This window comes from Ammodytes marinus, assembly GCF_949987685.1.
Source record: "Ammodytes marinus genome assembly, chromosome: 6".
Lineage (NCBI taxonomy): Eukaryota > Metazoa > Chordata > Actinopteri > Uranoscopiformes > Ammodytidae > Ammodytes > Ammodytes marinus.
Window position 1 is genome coordinate 25,878,821 of NC_137235.1, and position 25,340 is coordinate 25,904,160.

At 39.5% G+C, this 25,340-nt stretch overlaps 1 protein-coding gene across 1 annotated transcript; it reads left to right on the plus strand.

Annotated features, from left to right (window-relative positions):
* Positions 1-1,803: 1,803 nt before the first annotated feature.
* LOC307251498 (uncharacterized protein) lies at positions 1,804-11,068 on the plus strand (the record flags this gene model as incomplete). The annotated part of the gene is made up of 5 exons (XM_080028865.1): positions 1,804-2,111; positions 9,089-9,267; positions 9,368-9,437; positions 9,575-10,848; positions 11,042-11,068. The coding sequence occupies exons 1-5, from the start codon at positions 1,841-1,843 to the stop codon at positions 11,066-11,068; spliced, it is 1,821 nt and encodes a 606-aa protein (XP_079884991.1). The 5' UTR covers positions 1,804-1,840.
* Between the last annotated feature and the right edge of the window lie 14,272 nt (positions 11,069-25,340).

Sequence of the window (25,340 nt, forward strand, 5' to 3'; positions counted from 1 at the left end):
AAAAGGATGGTTCGAAATGATAGAAAGGCAACAGTAACTCAAATAACCACTTGTTACAACCAGGGTATGCAGAATACCATCTCTGAACGCACAACACGACCAACCTTGAATCAGATGGGCTAACAGCAGCAGAAGACCCCACCGGATGCCACTCCTGTCAACTAAGCAGGAAACTGAGGCTACATTTCACACAGGCTGACCAAAGTTGGACAATAGAAGACTGGAAAAATCTTGCCTGGTCTAATGAGTCTCGATTCCAGTTTCTCTGTTTTTTAAGGTTTATAATATAGAAATATGTGTGTTATGTATAGTAAAGTAATTTTTATGAGTGGATAGCTAGCTAACCAAATTAGCTGCCTTACAGATCAATGGCTATTTTCCACCCTGTTAAATTCCTCCCTGTTAGGATTTAAGCCTAAATCTGTTAGGGTGATTCCCATACTGTTGAGCTTCTTTCCACCCTGTTAGTCACTTTTATTTTTAAATAACGAAACAACTATGTTAGATGTTTTGCATGTTTTTATATTAGTTTGCAGATTTGATAAGGATCATCAACAACATGCATATGTTTATTTGTGAAAATGTCTGTAATTATTTCCCATTTTGGGAGCATTGGGTGCAGTAATGTGACAATTATGTAATAATTTCATTATTATTCTAAGAAAATAACTTATGATAAAATAAGGGACACATATGATGTAAAAAAAGCTAACCATTGTTGAATATTTACATTTTTAACCCTTTGCAATACTTATGTATATGTCCCTAATATAACAGGGTGGAACTCTCACACAGTTCATGTCGGACCAATCAACCTATAATTATTATAATTTAAGTGCATGAGCTCTACCAGTACACGTTCCTAAATGTTAAATATATTTTTCACCTGATGTAATGTTAAAAACATGAACAACCTATTGTAATTTTCCCAAAAGTTAGCACATGAAATGTTACCAATGCAAGGAATGACAAGTGTAGATGGGATTTGAAGCCGAGGCTGCAAACCATTCCTTCTTTGTGGGTGAACTTTCAAAATGTCTGCCCGAAAATGACTGTTCCACATTATTTTCAAAAATACTTAATGCATGAAGGTGTATGAAAAACATTTGTTTGTGTCAATTACACAGTATGTTATTGATGTCAGGGATGTCGCTGATGAACAAGTCAAATTCGATGCAGCATGGAGAATGCATTATCACATAATACAATACTTTAATGCAAGTCTGAATTTAGTTTAGTTTATTATTGTCTTAGTGAAAATAAACTTATGTATTTGTTCATGTATGTTAATCTACTGCTCCAGGTAAGCAACTACCAGGATTATGAAGTTTGTAATGTGGAAGCAGAAACAGTTGAACATGTAATTTGCGATTGCGTGAGGTATGCAGAGAACAGGGAAAAGCTAAGGAAAAACTTGGGATAAGGGATGGGAGAGCTATAGCCTATATCTGAAAGAGGTAACAGGGGAAATTAAAAATCGTATTAGAATTTTTAAGAGGGACTGAATTAACGGAACGAATATAACTTATTATATTTATACAGATTATTATTCTTTTTTTATTGTCTTGTTTATAGGTAGGCCACACACTCCAATGCAGTAGGTGGCGGTAATGCACCTTTAACGCAATGTGCCACCCGCCACCCAGTAGGTGGTGATAATAACATCCAACTTAAAACTAACTTCGCGCCGTTCAATGATATCCGACCTAGTGCGTCACACAAAAGCGAGGTCCTCTGTTTCCAGGATCCATGTTAAACCAGCTCCTTACGCCATGTACTCAATCACGCTACAGTGAATCTAAACTGAAGTGGATTAATAACGAAACATCGACAACCAAAGATGTCTGCGGACGATTTTCAGACGAAATACTCCTCCGTCATGGAGGGTATGCTCAAGGGTGCCGTCGCAGAGACCAGAAAACTTTTCGAAACTATGGTCGACGAGTTGAAGGCAGAAATATCCAACATCAAGAAGGAGAACGAAGACCTCAAAACAAGATGTAGTCAGTTTGAGAACGCGAGGAGACAAGAGGCTGCTCACGCCAGAGAAAGTGAGCCCCGTCCAGGCCAAAGCCACGCCACCGAGCAACGTAACAGAGCGGTTCAATGCGGTGAGTTGTAAGGCCTGTATTCCTCATTAAGCTATGGAATAGTTGTCTGACCATACTTTGTGAAGTTTTATCCGATATTATATGTGTATTCGTTGTGTTAGGGAGACATGCTGCAGCTCCTTTTATGTCTATGTAACTGTAGCATAGCCTAGCTGAGTCTGCTAAAGCTAAAGCATGGTTTCTCATGTAGGAGGGAAACCATACTATGCTATCTCAGCTAACCACCAGCCTCAGTAAGGGGGAGGGGGATTTACTCACTCTTGTGGTAAACAGATTAATCAATCCGGTGGATTTAACAGATAATGAATGTATCATGAATATCAAGTCAGTGGTGTTTACGTACCAACTGTATTTTATCCACAAACCTTTATTCACATTTTTGTTCTACTGGAATATGATATTAGTTAAACGTCCCATTTGTTGGCATACACATCTTGGGAACGTTGGGAATGACCCAGAGAGAAGTCACTTAAGAGTCAGCAATTCTGGACAATGCTTGTTAAAATCACTTTGTCGAAATTACTGAATATATATCTTCTCACAAACTATTAAATACATTCTTAAACGATTCCCATGCATACATTTTAAATTGGCTTTTCATCTTCTTTCTTTTTTTACATCCATTGTTTCAAGTACAAACTTTAAAAGTAGGCTGTTCATGACAGGGTTTTTCCTGGCTCAGAATGGGCCTTTGGGGGGTCAGTACGCGACCAATTTTTTTTTGGAGTCGCGACTATGTGCAACAGTAAAGGCAAACGGTTTATGTATTTTAAGAGGGTGTGGGGTTGGGAGAGGGGAGTTTCTGTCCAGCTCAAGAGCATTTCATTCAGCCTGTCAAACACTGCGTAACCATGGAGCTCACTGACGCTTATGAAATCACAATAAACAACCTGTAGATATGAAGTCAAAATACTAATAATGACTAGGCCTACCTATTTAATACTTTAATTGTTTCTAATTGATCTAAACCAAGGAAATTGCAAGAAGAAAGAAATAATCAGGATTGAGTAATCACATTGTGTTATCACGATTATTAAAGACAGTTAATCATTGTTTTAAGAACATTATGCATTTATTTAACTTTTAACAAGGTTTTTTCCAATAACACCATGACTTTGGACTTTAAACTAAGGCCTAATTGAACTGAAAACAGGGAGAATAGAAATAGGCTAAATAAGTGAAACATATTTTTAATAATTGAATAAAATAAATATGTCAAAATAAAAATAACCCGTTGTAAATGGTGTTGATAGGGAACGTCTTTTGATAGCATTAAATGTAAGGGCATGATTTATCTATGTCAAGGAGCAGGGTGGATAGGCAGTTGCATTGTAGTGTTGACAGTTGTGGTGGCAGGAGTCAAAGAGCTTTAAACTTCCTGTGTTTTTTATTCAGTGATTGCTTGGTCATAGACCACTATGATTCGACTTAAAGTGAATAAACAAATTGGTCGGGATGTTTAGAGGTGCAGATCAGGTCGTGTACCTTTCTCTCTTGCGTGCGCGGTCGCGTATGTCAAGGCACGTGACGTCCATGGACCTGTTATAAAAGGTGACGAACCCCCGTTTTTCAAAACTCATATTTGGAAAAAAGATTTGAAGGCCAGATCTTGTTTTTAAAAGGAAATGTATTTAATTTATTAAAATCATATACGAACATTTAATAAAACACTTTCCTTTATTGCAAATGAACAGTAGTGCAAATAGACCGAACTCTGTGTTTACTACAGACTTTATTCCTCTGCTCCGCTGTGATCACTCTCGCTGTCATCTCTCTATGCTCTGGTTCGGTCATCCTCGCTGCTGTCCTCGGCGTCTGAGACGCAACATTTATTTAATGCTCATAGTTAATCACATAGCCTAGTGCTGAAACAAAAGCTATCAACGCCGTGGTTTAAGGCTGAAATGATAACCGGGGCACGTTACAGTTGTCGTTTGGAAGGCTTCCGCGATCTCCGTTAGTTTCAGTTTACAGCCGATAAAGTTACAATCACAACGACTGCATGGACAGCGTTTAAATAAAGCCTCTTATTCTTATTATCATTAGGGCTTTGATGTAAAAGATGAAATCTAAACATTACGTGTGCGTAAAAGGAAAAGTGCAGTTGGCAATCTGATCTCTCCTTACTGCCACAGTAAAAGTAAATATAGCCTATTATCATTATTATTATTATTATTAAGCTGAATGGTCGCTCTAGTAACGGGACGACGAATACTAGACCCCGAATACAAGACGACCCGACTTTTTATGACCTATTTCCAGGGGAAAAACCCCCGTCTTACCTATAATTAGGTCTAAAAAAGGGGTGGAGCAATTATATCGCATACCGCACTGTTTACCCACCCTGACTCACCGCACGGGGTATTCCTTCATCGCGACAGCCCTACCGATAGCTAAATTACCAAGTGAGGGAGGGGCCGAGCGAGCGCACCGCTCGGCTGAAAGGGTTCGCTGCATTTAACAGCCTGCATGCCCCGGCGTGCGGAACAATGATAGTTTAATAACGATTATTTTGTTGTATGATTGAGGGAAGCCGTAATCGAAAATGAAATTCAAGTTATTGCCCAACCCCTCAAGAAGGATGACTTAAATTGGGCTTAATTTGGAAAGGTTTTAAATAGCTATATTTATTCTCAATCTTTATAATTTTGGCGCTCCTGATTTTCCTTTGGCGCTGGATAAATCCGCTTTGGCGGGCGCCAAAATGTTCTCTATGCAGGAAAAACCCTGTTTATTTAAATGATGTCCATGATGGTTATTGTAATTTTTCGGCTGTCGACTGAAACTAACGGAGGGAGGCGGCTCACTGTATATTTCTCTAGTCGAGCTGTCAGTTTAGTGACATGGCTCTGTGTATCCAGGCTCAAGAAATGCAATCCGATCGCAGAAGCCTTCCACATCAACAACGTTAACGGGCAGGACATCCCCGGCTCATTTTACCGTAAAGCCACATGGCTTTTCTGTACGGAAGCTCACACTGGCAAGGTGTCACTGTGAATGACACCGTTACCCACCATCACGGAGTTTCAACTGGCAATCGCTGCTTTGCTCGTGCAAGGGTTTTGTTTTTCGATTTAACATCGGTCTTGGGCGAGTACTATAACTTTATACTGAATAAACCATTGCACTGCAATTGCTGAAAGCGAAAGTGCGGGGGCGGGGCAGAGCGGAGCACACACAGAAGAGTTTGCTGCATTCATGCATTTACCACACAAGACACGGCGAGCGACACAGTGATCGTGTTATTACGATTATCTTGTTTTCATGATCGAGGGAAGCCAAAATTGTAATCGAAATTGAATTTCAATTTATCGCCCAGCCCTAGATCAAGGGTGTCAAACTCATTTTCACAAAGGACCATTCTGTGATATGATAATCACACTAAGGGCCAGACATGTACCCTGCGTTCCGAATCGCATACTCTTCCTTTTTTCTATTCTACATACTACCTCCGACGATAAAAATAATCTAGTTATGATGCAGTAGGCATACTATTGGGACATACTTTTACTCTTTTATTTCATCATAACATTGCGCCTTGATCTTGTTTTTATATCCGTCGCGTCCCCGTTGTTTTCATATGGAGGCTTCGTCGATGTGACGTCACTTCACGTGCACACCGGATTGTGGGTCAGAATCGCCCAAATAGGATGCTGTTTTCAACACTTAACAATCTTGGCCGGATGAAGTAGGACATCCAGGTACTTCTAACCATCCTAAATCTGGCCACAAGAATCGGGACATCCTAAATCTTTTTTCTACATACTATATAGTAGAAAGTATGCGATTCGGAACGCATGGGTAGTTTACCGACATGCTTTCTTTTTAATCCAAAAAGTAAAAACAACATACCTACTATGAATATATTGTAAAACAACCTGCGTAGAGGGCATATAGGTTTTGTGTCAACATTTGGGGGTACAAATTATTAGGGCCCGACCGATATTGATTTTGGAGTACCGATGCCGATTATTTTCAGAGAAAAATTATGATTACGATTAAATTGGCCGATTAAAAAATAATAAAAATCCCCAAAATATATATTGGAAAAAAATTATTTTGAGCCCTAATTTTGAGAGAAAAAAAAAAAAAAAAAAATATATATATATATATATATATATATATATATATACCTTTTTACTGTTGAAAATATGTACAGGAACTTGCACCCAACCCTCTGGAACTCCCTCCCCCCAAACATCAGCATCTCAGACTCAATAAACTCATTCAAAAGTCAACTCAAAACTCACCTCTTTAAGGAAGCATAATGACACCTGACTCTACTTAAACCTTATTTAAATTGTTTTTGTATTTTGTTTTCTTTTTCTACGTGTATGATTCTCTATGATGTAAAGTGTCTTTGAATGACCTCCAAAAAAGCACCATATAAATTCTATCAATTATTATTATTATTATTATTATTATTATTATTAACTGTCAAGCGATGACCAGTTCCCCCTGCAACCAATGCCTCTGCTATTGGTTGCAGGGGGAACTGTCGAGTGTAAATTAATCCAATGTATTACAACACACCTGCTGCTGCTGCTGCTGTAAATAGGATATAGCATTTATGCTATTTAATTAGGCTACCTCCAGGGCAGCAATACATTTCACACATGATTGCTTTAAAAAAAAACGGCCGATGCCGATAATTCCGAAATATGCGAAAATCGGCCGGGCCCTACAAATTATAGATGGGGGCACCCAGATCATTTTGAACTTAACACTTAATTTCCTGCATTCTGGTGGATCCACCGATGATCTGCGCCTTTTCTAGAATAAATTTAGTGGAAATGTATTTTTTTTTCTGTGAAGACAACATTCAGGTTCATTGAGAAAGAGCTATTAAGGAATATGATTTTTTTAGGAATCATGACCCAGCACCGGTGTAAATTATTTATGACGTTTACATTGGTAATGAAATGCAAAGCCACTAGGGCTGCAACAACGCAACGCAGACTGACTGACTCCTGCTGTCGGGAGCCGATCAGCTGGTCCAAACGGCTGTATACCACGGAGATGAAAACGAAACTGAAACTTAACTATCGCCTGGCTGGGCTGAATTTCAGTTGGAGCAGCAAAATATAGCCTTAATTCATAAATATTGTTAATAAATAGATGCAATGTGTTGTGTGAGTTTCGTCAGTTGCCTATAGTAGACCTTGATTCTGCGATCCGAACGCCACTAACTGTTCTGTAATACACTATCGCCGACACAGCTGGCGTATTTTTTTTATTATTTATTTATTAATTTTTTGATTGCCGTGATTTTCGGCAAACCACACATTTTTTGGGTGGTCACGTGGTCTTAAAAAATCAACAAAACCCACCTCATGTGTATTTGAACCAATGACGGTGCATTCTATGTTGCGCACGCCATGAAAATTAGATAAAGTAACAATGCTGCGCGACGCAGCATCAGGCAGGAGATACAATGTGGCATAGCGCAGCAGCCGTCATCAATGGGTTAAAGAAACCAGAAAATATTCACATTTGAGAAGCTGAAATCGGAGAATTTGGATTTGTTTTATTAAATGACTTGAAACTATTAATCGATTATCAAAATAGTTGGCGATTATTTTAATGATCGATTCGTCGGTTACTTTGCAGCTCTACTTGACAAAATCAAACATCAATATGAGCATGCTATTTAGCCACATAGATTAGCCTATTTAAAGCCCTTTAGAAAACTGACATCTTTTTCATTGATGCAAGTTCATCAATTCATAGCTTAAAATCCTGAGCTGTAGAACTTTCAACAGATATTCCTAGTGGTAAGCTGCGCAAGTGTCCACCTGTTGGGAGTGTGGGCGACGTGCGGATATGACAGGCTCTGAATGAAGCAAACTTTTTTTTTTTTTTTCTTTTAAACCTAAATTGATATGCAAATGATTTGTATAGCAGCAGCGCGCCGCTGTGTTCAGACTGTAAAAGTTGTAGTCCTTTTATAGTAGGTTATTAATGTTTATTTTCTGTGCTTTACACTCCTGTACAGTAGGTGGCGGCAGGCACCTTAAAGTTGTTTGCATTCTGCTAATAAAATCATAAAAGAAGAAACATAACTCTTTCCATACCAACATAATTGCGTTATTCTCTTTATATATTATACAGTCTGGTTATCCTGTTAAATTAACACCGTCTATTTCCGTTTCAGGCGGGCAAGATTGATTCTTTTTGCTGCCAAACTCCCACATTAATGTTAGTCGTTTTATCATTAGCTAGCGTGTTAGCATGTAGCGGCTAACGTGGCTATCCGCTAATTGCTAATCGGTAAACGTTTAACATTCAGGTGTGCTGCAGGCCAGATTAACATTTATGATCACTCTTTAATCCAAACAGGACCTTAACTGACCACTCGCATGTTTTCAAAAAGACCAGGGAGTAGGTCTTTCATGTTAGGTTTTTTGCTGGCTACACCAGATAACTGTTGCTGTTGTGATGAGGTTAGCCGCAGCAGGTGAGGGGAGGGCTGTGTGCCTGTCTGTCTGCTGAGGTCCTGTGTGTAGTTATGTCAACTGAAGGAGGCGAGAAAAACAAACTGGAGATGAAGACGGCTCTATTGGTATCGATACTTTTGCAAATGAGTATCTTATCGGAATCTCACTTTAGTAGGCCTGTTACGATAACACATTTTGCTGGGTGATTAATTGTCCCAGAAATGATTGTGATAAGCAATAATATTGCCGCTTTGAGACCATTTTCAACTAATATTATGATAATGGCATAATAATGCAAGTACACCCTTTCAAAGATCAATACCATGGCTCCACTCTAACCTGTTTTACTAGTTGCACTCACGCCCCTAAATATCTTTAGGGGCGCAAGCAGAACATATTGGGGCACATATTAAATGGACTTGGAACGCATCTATTGACATTTTTCCCATTATCAACTATATTGGTCCTACTGATGTTGTATTTCCAGCATCTTTACTTAGACATAACCAGTTGACTTATTTTGTGTGTGTTTGTTAACAGATCTTGTTCCGTTCCGCACAATGCTGGTGGAGCAATGTCAGCCATTGAGGCACTCATCATTGAAAAGCCAAGAGCAGAAATGTGGTTCTGAAGGCATGTGGTACACTTTGCAGGAGCATAACTATGTGACCAAAGCAAAAGAGAATTATCAAATGCCATGTATACTTGTCAAACAGGAGGTGCGTGAGTATCTTAGCAGCAAACATGGTTTTTCACATTCACGTCTTGAAATTGAATGTTTTTTTAACTCCTCTCCTGGATGCTTATGATTCTTCACAGCAATCTGTCTTGACACAAGAGGAAATTGAGCCCAATATGGTTCTTGGGCAAGTCTTGAATGATAAAGCAGGTGAGAAATAAATTAAAAACTGACTTTTTTCCCTGTTAAATCCTTAATTTCTAAGATATAATAAAGCTTTCAAAAGGTTTACCAATACCATTCTCACCTTTTTTCTCATGTTTCCTTTGTCACTTCTCTCAATAAAGAAATGCCCCTGCCTCAAAGAGATGAAGAGAACAGAGTGGCCCTGAAACTATCCTGTTTGGGAGTGGACAGCAGTTTACAAGGAGCCAAGTACCAATCACCTAAAGTTACGCATTCACAGGCCAACTCATTCACTGCCATTACAGACCAAATTGAAGACAATTCTGAAGTTGGTCAAAGGAAATCAAAAATTGGGACACAAAGAGAGCTCTTAAAATCTGAAAAACACAAAGTAATGCCTGCTCCTCCACAATCAGGGGTTACTCTCCTTGAAAAAGAGCAGCCATCAGTGGTTCCTCAACAATGTCAGACGGAGGGCAATATGTCAGTAATCAGACAAACTGATGTCCATATGCAAAAAAGTGCAGAGGTGAAATCTACAGAGGCTAGCTCTCAGCTTGACTTGTCAGTACGAAGGAGAAGAGGAAGACCACCAAAGAAAGTAATGCATCAACAACAGCCAGTGAAACAAATAATCCATTCACCATCTTCTCATCTTAACAATTCCCCTTTGAAAATAATGGAAGGTGTTGAGGTGTCATCTACTGCTGATACTGTGAATATCACTTCTTTCAATTCTCCACAAGCATCTCCAATTGAGCCTAAAGAGTCTTTATCTGTTATCACTATGTCAGGCCACAATAGCGCAAACCCTGCTGTAAAACATGTTAGTAGTAAGGTTGTTCCTCTGGCTTTTACAGTATCATCTTTGAGTAGAACATCTACTGAAAAGAAAACTACTTCTAAATCTGAACAGTTGTCCAAGGAAGTCAAAGAAGGGACAGTTAAGGCTCAATCCACAGATGTGAAATCTACAGAGGCTTGTTCTCAGCCTGACTTGTCAGTACCAAGGAGAAGAGGAAGACCACCAAAGGAAGTAATGCATCAACAACAGCCAGTGAAACAAATAATCCATTCACCATCTTCTCATCTTAACAATTCCCCAATGAAAAGAGTGGAAGGTGTTGAGGTGTCATCCGCTGATGATACTGTGAATATCACTTCTTTCAATTCTCCACAAGCATCTCCAATTGAGCCTAAAGAGTCTTTATCTGTTATCACTATGTCAGGCCACAAGGTTGTTCCTCTGGCTTTTACAGTATCATCTTTGAGTAGAACATCTACTGAAAAGAAAACTACTTCTAAATCTGAACAGTTGTCCAAGGAAGTGAAAGAAGGGACAGTTAAGGCTCAATCCACAGATGTGAAATCTACAGAGGCTTGTTCTCAGCCTGACTTGTCAGTACCAAGGAGAAGAGGAAGACCACCAAAGGAAGTAATGCATCAACAACAGCCAGTGAAACAAATAATGCATTCATCATCTTCTCATCTTAACAATTCCCCAATGAAAAGAGTGGAAGGTGTTGAGGTGTCATCCGCTGATGATACTGTGAATATCACTTCTTTCAATTCTCCACAAGCATCTCCAATTGAGCCTAAAGAGTCTTTATCTGTTATCACTATGTCAGGCCACAATGGAGCAAACCCTGCTGTAAAACATGTTAGTAGTAAGGTTGTTCCTCTGGCTTTTACAGTAGCATCTTTGAGTAGAACATCTACTGAAAAGAAAACTACTTCTAAATCTGAACAGTTGTCCAAGGAAGTCAAAGAAGGGACAGTTAAGGCTCAATCCACAGATGTGAAATCTACAGAGGCTTGTTCTCAGCCTGACTTGTCAGTACCAAGGAGAAGAGGAAGACCACCAAAGAAAGTAATGCATCAACAACAGCCAGTGAAACAAATAATCCATTCACCATCTTCTCATCTTAAGAACTCCCCAATGAAACAAGTGGAATGTGTTGAGGTGTCATCCGCTGATGATACTGTAAATATCACTTCTTTCAATTCTTCACAAGCATCTCCAATTGAGCCTAAAGAGTCTTTATCTGTTATCACTATGTCAGGCCACAATAGCGCAAACCCTGCTGTAGAACATGTTAGTAGTAAGGTTGTTCCACTGGCTGTTACAGGAGCATATTTGAGTAGAACATCTACTGAAAAGAAAAATACTTCTAAATCTCAAGAGTTGTCCAAGGAAGTCAAAGAAGTGACAATTAAGGCTCAATCCACAGATGTGAAATCTACAGAGGCTTGTTCTCAGCCTGACTTGTCAGTACCAAGGAGAAGAGGAAGACCACCAAAGGAAGTAATGCATCAACAACAGCCAGTGAAACAAATAATGCATTCATCATCTTCTCATCTGAACAATTCCCCAATGAAAAGAATGGAAGGTGTTGAGGTGTCATCCGCTGCTGATGCTATGAATATCACTTCTTTCAATTCTCCACAAGCATCTCCAATTGAGCCTAAAGAGTCTTTATCTGTTATCACTATGTCAGGCCACAATAGAGCAAACCCTGCTGTAAAACATGTTAGTAGGAAGGTTGTTCCTCTGGCTTTTACAGTAGCATCTTTGAGTAGAACATCTACTGAAAAGAAAACTACTTCTAAATCTCAACAGTTGTCCAAGGAAGTCAAAGAAGGGACAATTAAGGATGGATCCACTTTAGTTTCCTCTGAGACTGAAATCCTAAAAACTCCCACAGATGAGTCAGTTACGCCAAGAAAACGCTACACCTCAGTAACACTTCAAGATGCAATGCTGATGTTTGAAGCCATGAATCGATCAACAGGTGAAAATACATTGTCTTCTCCACAAAGAATTTCAGCAGCACACCAAACCCAGTGTGCCTCCAGTGTGGGTACTTTGAAAACTGTTGACCCAGTCCCAGCAGAGCCACAGACAACACTGCTTCCTCTTGAAATTCATGAAGCGTCAGGCAATGTACCTGTATCAGAGCTGTCCACAACAGAACAATTGACAAAAGAGGAACTTGGTGTCACTACTAAGCCTAGCGATGTCACTCCCATAAATCAATCTCTGGCCCACATTAAAATTGTCATCCCAAAAGATCATCATACAGTCACTCTATGCAATAGCAAGATATCTGTAAAGCCCTCATCAACTGCTAACACTCAAACAAGTGTGCATTCACTTAAGCAGCAGCCTCCCCATTCTCTGATACCATCAGTTGCACCCAGTAAACAGGGTAATACAGTACCTCATAATGTAGAGGTGACATCAGTATCCTCATTAATTCCTCATAAAACTGCTGCAATGTCTCCACCTAAGCTTCCTACTGCTTTGTCAACCGTTGTTGCTGCACAGAAAAATTCCCCTTCTACAGCTAAATGCATACAAGTTAAGTCGCAGAAAACGCTACCTGCTGTCAATACACAGCTGACCGCCAACCCAAATGTCACACAGTCAGGGACTCTTCCACCCCCGAAAATAGCAGTCATAATTTCAAGACGGTTATCGGCGGTGGCACAAAGGAAAAATCCGTCCCCAGCCATTGTTCTGACAACAAAGCAGAAGACTACTCAGTCAGTCTCTGCTGTTAAGTTGTCATCGTCACAATTAATTTCTTCGTCACAAGAATTAAGCTTTTGTGCAGATTCTCAAACCACCTTAGATGACATGGCCATGGAACCGTCTGAAAATTGGGATCAGTCCCCAACCATTGTTCAGACAACAAGGCAGGAGTCTTCTAGGTCAGCCTCTCCTGGTAAGGTGTCATCTTCAAAATTAATTTCTTCATCACAGGAATTAAGCTTTTCCCCGGATTCTCACAGAGAAAAAGAAGTTGTTGAGACAAATGAACCCTCAAAAGCCCGTTCCAGTTTAACCGTTTCACTTGGGATAGTTTCAACCTCTGTGTTTCAAGTAGTACCACTATCTGCTGTGGTCAGATTAACCAGGCTCCCATTTCAAATATCCACCAAAGAATCAGTGTCAGTCTCAGGACTCTCAATATATAAACCTTCTGAAACTCAATCAATTTTGAAAGGAGGTGCGACACAAGAAAACCCCTTACCTGTTGTCATATCTACACAGCCATCTGAGATGTCTAGGAAAACCGCTGATATGGGTTCCAATGTAGATGAAACTTCTGTTGCTATTTCTGTAAATACAAATTCAAATCATACTGAAAAAAAGGCATCGTTACCCTCTGAGGACGTCACTGTTTTGGAAAAGTTACCTGACGGTGGGTGCATGAAACCATCTAAACCATCCACGGTGTCAGCACCAGTTTTTGAGAAACTGACAACAGCCCCCAACACCACTAAGCCCTCAACTGTATCTGGAATGGCTAGTGGACCTACTTCTAACGTGGATGAAGAACCTTTAAGCATTTCTGTGCAAGATTGTGCATTCCCTAATGGCTCACGTATAGAAGAGACAAAAAGAGCTTCTGTCATACATCTTACCTCCATCACAGCCAAGGAAACTTTGGAACCTCCTTCACAGATGACTAAAACACAGTTCCTGGCGCAGCTGAACGTGACACCTGTAGTGCAGGACCCAAAAAAGGTAATTTGATCTGAAATACTTCTCAGTCTGTAATATTTCCATGGGGGATCTACTTATATTTGCAGTTGTCACTACACATTAGGGCTGCCTGTAATAGTATGAAAGCACACCCCAGCATCTGAAATGTCATATCTGTAGGTTATATAAGAAGAGTTGTTAATCGCATTGATTATATAATGTATATGCAAATGTTTTTTTATTAATATTTAACTAAAACCCCTGCTGAGTATTTAAATGGTCTGCATCTATTTTTTGATAAATGTATTTTCCTCCTTTCATTTGTTATAGGTCTCCTCTAATGACTCTGTAGATGCCAGAGCTTCTTGTGAAGGGCCCAGTACCAGTGACAAGAAAAGGTTACAAAAAAACGTCCTTGTGGCCCAACTCCGAAGTCACCTCAAAGCCCATTTGCAAGCTAGGAGAACTGTACAAAATAAAGAACCCCACAAAGAAATGGAGACTCTCACTGAAAGCCCTAAAAAACATAGGTCAGAGGAGGACAGCCCAAATGAAAAGACAACTGGTGAACCTATTCTGGACAGCCCAAAAAGCCAAGTGGAATCAGAAGATATTACATCTCTGAAAGAGACAACAATTCAACCCACTCTGATTAGTCCAAGTACATCAGGACTATGTACAAATGGTGTTACATCCAAACTGACTCTTGGTGAAACCACATCTGCCAGTTCAAGGAGGTTGAATGGTACGTCTGAATCTACACCCGTGAATCTCAGGATGTCTCAATCAGACAGGGGTTCCAAAAAAAATAAATCTACTTCTGTCAGTCCTAGGAGCTCTAGCTCAACTCAAGGAAGTCCTAGCATTCAAAGGAATATAACGTCTCTAAGTCCTAGCTCGAGTAAAGAAAAGGCTAGCTCTAAAAGCACCAAGATACCATCTGCAAGTCCTAGCTCGAGTAAAGAAAGGGCTAGCTCTAAAAGGACAGAGATAACGTCTGTAAGTCCTAGGAGCTCTAGCTTGAGTAAAGAAAGGGATAGCTCTAAAAGGTCTAAAATAACGTCTGTAAGTCCTAGCTCGAGTAAAGAAAGGGCTAGCTCTAAAAGCACCAAGATACCATCTGCAAGTCCTAGCTTGAGTAAAGAAAGGGCTAGCTCTAAAAGGACAGAGATACCGTCTGTAAATCCTAGCTCGAGTAAAGAAAGGGATAGCTCTAAAAGCACCAAAATAACGTCTGTAAGTCCTAGCTTGAGTAAAGAAAGGGCAAGCTCTAAAAGGACAGAGATAACGTCTGTAAGTCCTAGGAGATCTAGCTTGAGTAAAGAAAGGGATAGCTCTAAAAGGTCTAAAATAACGTCTGTAAGTCCTAGCTCGAGTAAAGAAAGGGCTAGCCCTAAAAGGACAGAGATAACATCTGTAAGTCCTAGGAGATCTAGCTCGAGTAAAGAAAGGGCTAGCCCTAAAAGGACAGAGATAACATCTGTAAGTCCTAGGAGATCTAGCTTGAGTAAAGAAAGGGATAGCTCTAAAAGGTCTAAAATAACGTATGTAAGTCCTAGCTCGAGTAAAGAAAGGACTAGCCCTAAAAGGTCTAAAATAACATCTGTAAGTCCTAGGAGATTTAGCTTTGGTAAAGAAAGGGCTAGCTCTAAAAGGACAGAAATTACTTCTGTGAGTCTTAAGAGATCTAGCTCAAGTAAAGATGATGTTAATCCTAAAAAGACCCAAAACACTAATGTGCACCCTCAGAGGACTACTTTATGTAGAGATGGTGCTAGCCCTAACAATGCCAAAACCACTTCTGTGAGACTTAAGAAGACTGCTAGTCCTAAAAAGATTAAAACTACTTCCGTTAGTCCTAGGATATCAAGTTTAGTTAAAAAAGGTTCCAGCCCTAAAATATCAGCCAATGTATCAAAGGGTCATCCTAGCGCCAAACAGTATATAGGGGAATCCAATTCCTTCAGTCCTAAGAGCTGTAGCATAAATTTAAATCGAGATGACGCTAGTTCTAAATATTATAAGAGTAAGAGAGGTTCCTCAGTTGTTAGGTTGCCTAACTTGGATAAAGACGGTGTCAGTCCTCGAATAACTCAGGAATCCACTCCTGCCAAGAAACCCAGATTGTGTCAGGATGGTACCAGTCCTAAACATATTTCAAGGGTGAAGAATGGAACGAAGCTGGCTAATGCAACAACAGCCAAAACAAAAGCTTCAATGGGCAGTTCAAAGCAATCAAAATTTCAGAGTTTTGCTAATACAAGCCAGTTAGCAGAGACCAGTATTAGCTCTCTGACTTCACGGAAATGTATATCTACAGCTGTGTGGACTCCTCCGATACTTACAGCCATTGAAACATCTCCGGCAGGCGGAGAGAGGTTACCCGACGGAGCACCATCCGTTGTAACACCAAATAGCCGTGAGCTCAAAAACCAGTGTGGGGAGTGCGGTCGCATCCTCAGCAGCAGTTCTGCCCTGCAAAGCCATATTAATCTCCACACCGGGCGCCGACCCTTCGCTTGCACAATTTGTGCGAAGCACTTCCCGAACTCCAAGAGTCTAAGACGGCACGGACGGGTGCATCGCAATGGTAGAATTCATATCTGTCAACAGTGCGATAAGGGCTTTGTCTACCGTTTTGGCCTCACCAAACATATCCAGACGGTACATGGCAGGATTAAACCTTTTATCTGCCAGATCTGTAACAAGGGATTCTTCACAAAACAAGACGTGGAAGCCCACATACGGATTCACACTGGGGAGAAACCATTCCATTGCAACCTCTGTGAAAGGAAATTTAAAAGAAAAGTGGAACTAAATACACATATAAGATGGCATAATGGAGAGAAGAGACACTGGTGCCCATACTGTGGAAAAGGATTCTTAGACTACAATAACCTGAAAAGGCACAAGTATATCCACACAGGAGAGAAACCAGAATCCTGCCCCTACTGCCCCAAACACTTTACACAGTCAGGCCACCTGAAAAAGCATGTTAAGAATGTACATAAAATGTAATGATTCAGAGATCTAGATCTTTTTTCAGAATACTGTTTGCAGACAGGATAATTTTTTTTTTCTTTTATGCAACTTATTAGCAAAACAAATTGATAATTGCAGTCCTGTTTGTGCTTTATTTAGATTAATTGCTTTTAAAGGATAGTTTTACATTTTAAGAAAACACCTGGAGCAAGTCGCTATATGTACCTGGTAAAGCTTTGATTGGATATTTAAAAAAATAATTTTCAATTTTAATAGTGCAGATTCGAGAGTTTCAGGGGTGCTGGATTGCAAACTTACTACACATTTTGAACAGAGCCAGGCTGGTTGTTTACCCTCCTACCAGCCATAGTGCCATCTAAACTGATTGTCTCCAGGCCTCAGCTTCATCTTTGATGCACAGCTGTGAGAGCGGTTAATCGACATAAACAAGTGTGATTACCAATATATCAAACTAATCTTTGTGACCAAGTTTCTTTAGGGCACTGTATGATGATAATCAGTTGGTTGGTGAATAGATTTCTTTGTAAATGAAAACGTACATTTTTGTTCAACTAATAATTCATTTAATTAACAATTGAACTCTTGTTAGATCACCCAATAACAAGTATATGAAGATTGTGTATCTCTGACTAAAAGCCATTTTAAGGAAAACATTGACAGCAAATATTGGATATGACAAAGTGTATTCAAACAGACTATTGCATACACATCCACAAGATGTGTTAGAAATGAATATGACTGAATTGTTACTATTATAAATAAACTGTAAAAAATATATATTGAATGGTGTTCATTGATATCGCTGTTTCTTTAATTACATTGCATTTAAATGATGTAAAAAAAATAGCAAAAGGTTTCATTGTAATTATTTTGCAATTATGACAACAAGAACATAAAGGTATGTTCACATTGGACACAAAACAAATTTTGACCATTGGAATGTGTGTGTTTTTTGGAATGAGTCCCTGAAAAGCCAATGATTGTAACCATGCAGATGTCACTTGCAGCTTCAGTAGTCTGTGGCAATGTTGAGTAAAGTGCAAAGCAGATAAGTGGTAGACCAGTAAATGTTATTGTAGGGTACAAGTACACAAAGGATTCCATGCAGTTTACCGTGTTTAATAGCGGTAAAGAGCTAGAGCGTTGCACGACAGTCTCCACAATCTTCATAGTCGTCAGTTACAAGATCACCTCATAATGTGAGAAGGCAAGACTAACTGGTTAATGTGTTGGATTTTTTTTTATTCAGACAGTTTGTCAGGGAACGTACCCATGGCAGAGATAATGTACTGGCAGATACATTGTCACGCTTTTAGGGTGTGTGACTGTTTCTGTTAGTGTTTTTGGCTGTGTGGGCAGAAGAACGATCATTTAGGGTGGGGATTATTGTCAAAGGAAAGTTTATATTCTGTGAAAGGAAATTCACAAAAAGGGCAGATCTAAATCTGCATTTACGGTGGCATTATGGGGAGAAGAGACACTGGTGCTCATACTGTGGAAAAGGTTTCTTAGACTACAATAACCTGAAAAGGCACAATTATATCCACACAGGGGAGAAACCAGAATCCTGCCCCCACTGCCCCAAACACTTTACACAGTCAGGCCACCTGAAAAAGCATGTTAATAATGTTCATAAAATGAAAGGATTCAGACATCTAGAGCCTTATTAAGAATACTGTTTACCGACGGGATCCTTTTTTTTATGCAACTTATTAGCAAAACAAATGTCAATTGATAATTGCAGTCCTGTTTGAGCTTTTTTTCCATTAATTGTTTTGAAAGGTTAGTTTTACATTTTAAGAAAACACCTGGAGCAAATCGCTATATGTACCTCGTAAAGCTTTGATTGGATATTTAAAAAAAATATTTTCAATTTTAATAGTGCAGATTCAACAAAGTGTTGATAAAGAGTTTCAGGGGTGCTGGATTGCAAACTTACAACACATTTTGAACAGAGTCAGGCTGGTTGTTTACCCTCCTACCAGCCATAGTGCCATCTAAACTGATTGTCTCCAGGCCTCAGCTTCATCTTTGATGCACAGCTGTGAGAGCGGTTAATCGACATAAACAAGTGTGATTACCAATATATCAAACTAATCTTTGTGACCAAGTTTCTTTAGGGCACTGTATGATGATGATCAGTTGGTTGGTGAATAGATTTATTTGTAAATGAAAACCTACATTTTTGTTCAACTAATAATTAATTTAATTAACAATTGAACTCTTGTTAGATCACCCAATAACAAGTAGGGGAAGGTGGGGTGATTTGTGCATTTTGGAAGTTGCAAAACCCCTTGTTTCTAGAAAACCGTGGAAGAAATTGGAAATGTGACCACATATTTAAGAAGAGCCATCCATTTGACTCATCCTGTAAAGAAGGGAGACACAAGGAATAAGATATAAGCACATTTAAGCTCAAAAAACTGTGTTTTGCCTTTCAAAGTAAAATTTCCATGATCAAGGTTTTTTGATTATTGTGTCTGAACAATTATAGACACGTTTGAAAACATTTGACACGTTTTAGTGCTTTGGTATGCTACACTTTGAGTCTATATAGTTAGCACAATGTCAACCCTAAATTGCTGCATCATGCCTATTATCCAAAATTCTGGGGATGGGGTGATTTGTGCGCAAGGGCCTGGGTGAGTTATAAGTAAGTAAGTAAGTAAAATGTATTTATAAAAGCACATTTATGACAGTTTGCACTGTCCAAAGTGCTGTACATAGTGCATTCAGTAGGTAAACAATGAAGGTAAAATAACAATAACCAAAATAAAAGACGTAAAGCCCATACATCCACATAAACACAGATAGTAGTGCAGAGGTAAGTAAGTAGTGCAGAGGTTAATGGGGAGGAAACACCAGGGTGTACATATGGGTTTTGAGCCTTGATTTAAAGGCAGAAATGTAGGGGGAATCACATTTGTCAGGTGGCAGTTGGTTCCACAAGCACGGAGCAACTAGTGCAAAGTACATTTCTGAGAGTTGTGCCAGTGGCATGGCTGTATACGCTGGTCACCAAAAGAAAGTGATAGTCTACAGTAGCTCAGGAGAGAGTGACATCTCAATTCCACTTAACGACACCACTGATGAGAGTTCAGATGGCCAGAAAGATGATGATGGTGACTTTGTCATTGTGACACAATGACGCACAAATCACCCCACGTAGTGGGGTGATTTGTGCGACAAGACAACTTTTTTTCCGAAAGCTATATTTCTTAAACAGTTTATTCCAGATCCAAAGTTTTTATTGCCAAGGATGCACAACATCCTGAAATATATGTACATATTTGAGTTGGAGACATAACTGTCAAGGCCTCACTTTAAAATCACTTTGAGTAAAAAGTTGCACAAATCACCCCACCTTCCCCTATATGAAGATTGTGTATTTCTGACTAAAAGCCATTTTAAGGAAAACATTGACAGCAAATATTGGATATGACAAAGTGTATAAGATAAGATAAGATATACTTTATTCATCCCAGCAGGGAAATTCAGATGCTACAGCAGCCAGCATACACAGAACACAACACAGCACATATAGGCCTATCCCCACCCAAACATGAGCATACATACATAGCCAAGATGAGAAAGTGGTATGGATAGTCTCTGTGCATAAGTGCATAAGTAGCTGTTACTCGTATATAACAGTACACAAATACTAGCTCTGCCAGTGCATATGATATGATAAAAAACAAAAATTATGCTAAAAGAAAAAGCAATCAAGTGTGCAATTATATATGTGCAAAAAATGCAAAATATGCAGCGCAGGCTAAAGTTTAAAAGTTCAAATGTCCTCTGTCCTTACTGAAAGGGGAGTCATTATAAAGTGCAATTGCAGTAGGTAAAAAAGTGTTTTTGTATCTGTTATTTTTGCAGCTTAGCCGCCGTAGCCTCCCACTAAAAACACTCCTGTTTACACACAAGACTGTGTAAGGGATGCATGTTATTGTCCATAATGTTCAGCAGCTTCTGTACCATCCTTCTCCCCATCACCACCTCCAGGGGCTCCACAGCAGTACCCAGCACAGAGCCAGCCCTCCTGATCAGCTTGTTGAGCTTTTTAGAGTCACAAGCCCTGATGCCGCTGCCCCAGGAGATGGCCGCAAAGAAAATGGCACTTGCCACAACAGACTGATAAAACATGGCCAACATTTTGTTACACACATTAAAAGACCTAAGCTTCCTCAAAAAGTAGAGTCTACTCTGGCCCTTTTTGTAGACAGCCTCTGTGCGTTGCTTCCAGTCCAGTTTATTGTTCATGTGAACCCCCAAGTATTTATAGGACTCCACCACCTGCACCTTATCCCCAAGGATAGAGATGGTGCTTAGCTCAGGACTGGCCCTCCTAAAGTCCACCACCATTTCCTTGGTCTTTGTGACATTTAAAACCAGGTTGTTCTTCCCACTCCATGCAACAAAGTTATCCACCAGCTGCCTGTATTCTGTCTCCTCTCCACCACTGATACACCCCACAACCGCAGTGTCGTCTGAGAACTTCTGCAAGTGACAAGCCTCAGAGTTGTACTGGAAGTCTGAGGTGTATAGTGTGAAGAGGAAAGGAGACAGCACAGTCCCCTGCGGCGCTCCTATGTCACTGACTGCCCGCTCAGACATAGACCTCCCCAGCCTCACAAACTGTGGTCTGTCAGTCAGGTAATCCATGATCCATGATGTTGTTGTAGTGTCTACCTGCATCAGCTCCAGCTTCTCACGTAGCAGTACTGGCTGTATGGTGTTAAACGCACTTGAAAAATCAAAAAACATAATCCTTACAGTGCTACCAGACTTGTCTAGGTGAGAGTGGGCTCTGTGGAGTAGGTATATGATGGCGTCCTCAACCCCCACCTTTGGGCAGTATGCAAACTGCAGTGGGTCCAGATAGCTGGTCACCTGTGGTCTCAGGTGGACCAAGACCAGCCTCTCAAGTACCTTCATAATGTGCGATGTTAGGGCAAAACAGACTATTGCATACACATCCACAAGATGTGTTAGAAATGAATATGACTGAATTGTTACTATTATAAATAAACTGTAAAAAATATATATATTCTGAATGGTGTTCAATTGATATCGCTGTTTCTTTTATTACATTGCTTTTAAATGATGTAAAAAAATAGCAAAAGGTTTCATTGTAATTATTTTGCAATTATGACAACAAGAACATAAAGGTATGTTCACACTGGACACAAAACAAATTTTGACCATTGGAATGTTTTTTGGAATGAGTCCCTGAAAAGCCAATGATTGTAACCATATAGATGTCACTTGCAGCTTCAGTAGTCTGTGGCTATGTTGAATAAAGTGCAAAGCAGATAAGAGGTAGACCAGTAAATGTTATTGTAGGGTACAAGTACACAAAGGATTCCATGCAGTTTACTGTGTTTAATAGCGGTAAAGGGCAGACATAATTTGCAATCTTGATGTAAGATAATTTGAGGAAGGCAGAGCGTGTGTGCTGTTTGAAAGAGCTAAAGCGTTGCACAACGGTCTCCACAATCTTCATAGTTGTCAGTTACAAGATCACCTCATAATGTGAGAAGGCAAGACTAACTGGTTAATGTGTTGGATTTTTTTTTATTCAGACAGTTTGTCAGGGAACGTACCCATGGCAGAGATAATGTACTGGCAGATACATGTTCACGCTTGTAGGGTGTGTGACTGTTTCTGATGGTGTTTTTGGCTATGTGGGCAGAAGAACGATCACTTAGGGTGGGGATTATTGTCAAAGGAAAGTTTATATTCTGTGAAAGGAAATTCACAAAAAGGGCAGATCTAAATCTGCATTTACGGTGGCATTATGGGGAGAAGAGACACTGGTGCTCATACTGTGGAAAAGGTTTCTTAAGCCCCTATCTCACTGGGCTGCGACTGTTTGCGACAAGTTGGAGACTGCATTCGCGAGGGAGTCTCTAAACTGTCTCCAAACGTTCGCGGAGGTCTCAATTTCCTCACATGAGTCGCAGAGCCGCGCAGTCTTGTCGCATGAATTTTGAACATGTTCAAAAGAAGTGTGCGACAAATCAGTCTCAAAATAGTCTCAGAGTTGTCGCAGGTGTGTCGCACGCGTCGCAAACCCTTCTCAATTTAGTCTCGGCGAGTCAGAAAGTGCGAGAAGTGTGAGACAACTTTGCGAGGGTTTGGCGAGTGTTTGGCGACATATGAAACTAAATTGCGACTGCTTTGAGACAAAAATGAGACTGACATTCCGTTCGTGCGACACTCGCCAGACGTTCGTGAGACATAAATGCAACCTCCCGGCAAGGACATTCGCAAACGTGTCGTAAGTAGCAACTCAGTGAGACTGCAAGTGAAAATTGTCGCAAATTGGCATATTTTGACGCAATTTTGTGTCCCCAACTGGTCGCAAACAGTCGCAGCCCAGTGAGATAGGGGCTTTAGACTACAATAACCTGAAAAGGCACAATTATATCCACACGGGAGAAACCAGAATCCTGCCCCCACTGCCCCAAACACTTTACACAGTCAGGCCACCTGAAAAAGCATGTTAATAATGTTCATAAAATGAAAGGATTCAGACATCTAGAGCCTTATTAAGAATACTGTTTACCGACGGGATCCTTTTTTTTATGCAACTTATTGGCAAAACAAATGTCAATTGTGAATTGCAGTCCTGTTTGAGCTTTTTTTCCATTAATTGTTTTGAAAGGTTAGTTTTACATTTTAAGAAAACACCTGGAGCAAGTCGCTATATGTACCTCGTAAAGCTTTGATTGGATATTTAAAAAAAATATTTTCAATTTTAATAGTGCAGATTCAACAAAGTGTTGATAAAGAGTTTCAGGGGTGCTGGATTGCAAACTTACAACACATTTTGAACAGAGCCAGGCTGGTTGTTTACCCTCCTACCAGCCATAGTGCCATCTAAACTGATTGTCTCCAGGCCTCAGCTTCATCTTTGATGCACAGCTGTGAGAGCGGTTAATCGACATAAACAAGTGTGATTACCAATATATCAAACTAATCTTTGTGACCAAGTTTCTTTGGGGAACTGTATGATGATGATCAGTTGGTTGGTGAATATGTATTCATTGTACATGAAAACCTAAATTTTTGTTCAACTACTAATTCCTTTATTTAACAAGTGCACTCTTGTTAGATCACCCAAGAACAAGTATATGAAGATTGTGTATCTTTTACTAAAGCCATGTTAAGGAAAACATTGACAGCAAATATGGGATATGACAAAGTGTATTCAAACAGACTACTTCATACATATCCACAAGATGTGTTAAAAATTAATATGACTGAATGTTACTATTATAAAACTGTAAAAATGTTAATATTTTGAATGGGGTTCATTGATTTCGCTGTTTCTTTTATTACATAAAAATAATACACAAAAAAATAGCAAAAGGGTTCATTGTAATTATTTTGCAATTATGACAACAAGAATGTTAAGGTATGTTCACACTGGACACAAAACAAATTTTGACTGTTGGAATGTGTGTTTTTTTTTTTTAAATAAGTCCTTGAAAAGCCAATGAATGTAACCACACATATATCATTTGCAGCTTTAACAGTCTGTGGCTATGTTGATTAAAGAGCAACGCAGATAAGAGTTAAACCAGTAAAGTTATAAATGTTATTGTAGGGTTCATGTACAATAAGAATGCTATGCAGTTTACTGCGTTTTATAGCAGTAAAGGGCAGAAATTGTTTGCAATCTTGATGTAAGATAGTTTGAGGGGGAGGCAGAGCTTGTGTGGTGTTTGAAAGAGCTAGAGGGTAACACGACTGTCTCCCCAATCTTCATAGTCGTCAGTTATGCAATGGCCTTTTGATGTAAGAATGCAAGACGAACTATAGGTTAATGTGTTGGATTTTTTTCATTCAGAAAGTTTGTCATGCAACGTATCCATGGCAGGGATAATGTACTGGCAGATACATGTTCACGCTTGTAGGGTGTGTGACTGTTTTCTGTTGGTGTTTTTGGCTGTGTGGGAAAAATAACGATCACTTCCTTACACAGGGTGGGGAATATTGTCGAAGGAAAGCTTATATTCTCACAGAAATGTATTCTTTTCAGGAATACTATTGTCACAAATCCTGTATTTAGCTTTCAGTGGATGTTAAAAAGTATAAAAAATAAAATTGTGAACTATTGTGAATGATGCACATCAACTGCTGATTTTTTTTTACATATTTTTTTCCTTTTATTCACATAGTAATTTTCACTTAACAGCAATAGTATTGTCTGCCCTCTAAAATGAATCTATACTTTGTTTATTGCTCAGATTATGCAATTGATTGCTTTACTGCCTCATCTGAAAGCACCATCTTTCTTCCAGCAACTAAGACATCTTAAAGGCATTGATGTACATTTCCATGAGTTAAAGTGGTTCTCTGCTGCCACTCATTCTCTGCAAATGTTCAACCTTTCAATACAATTGAATGTTTAGATTTTTATA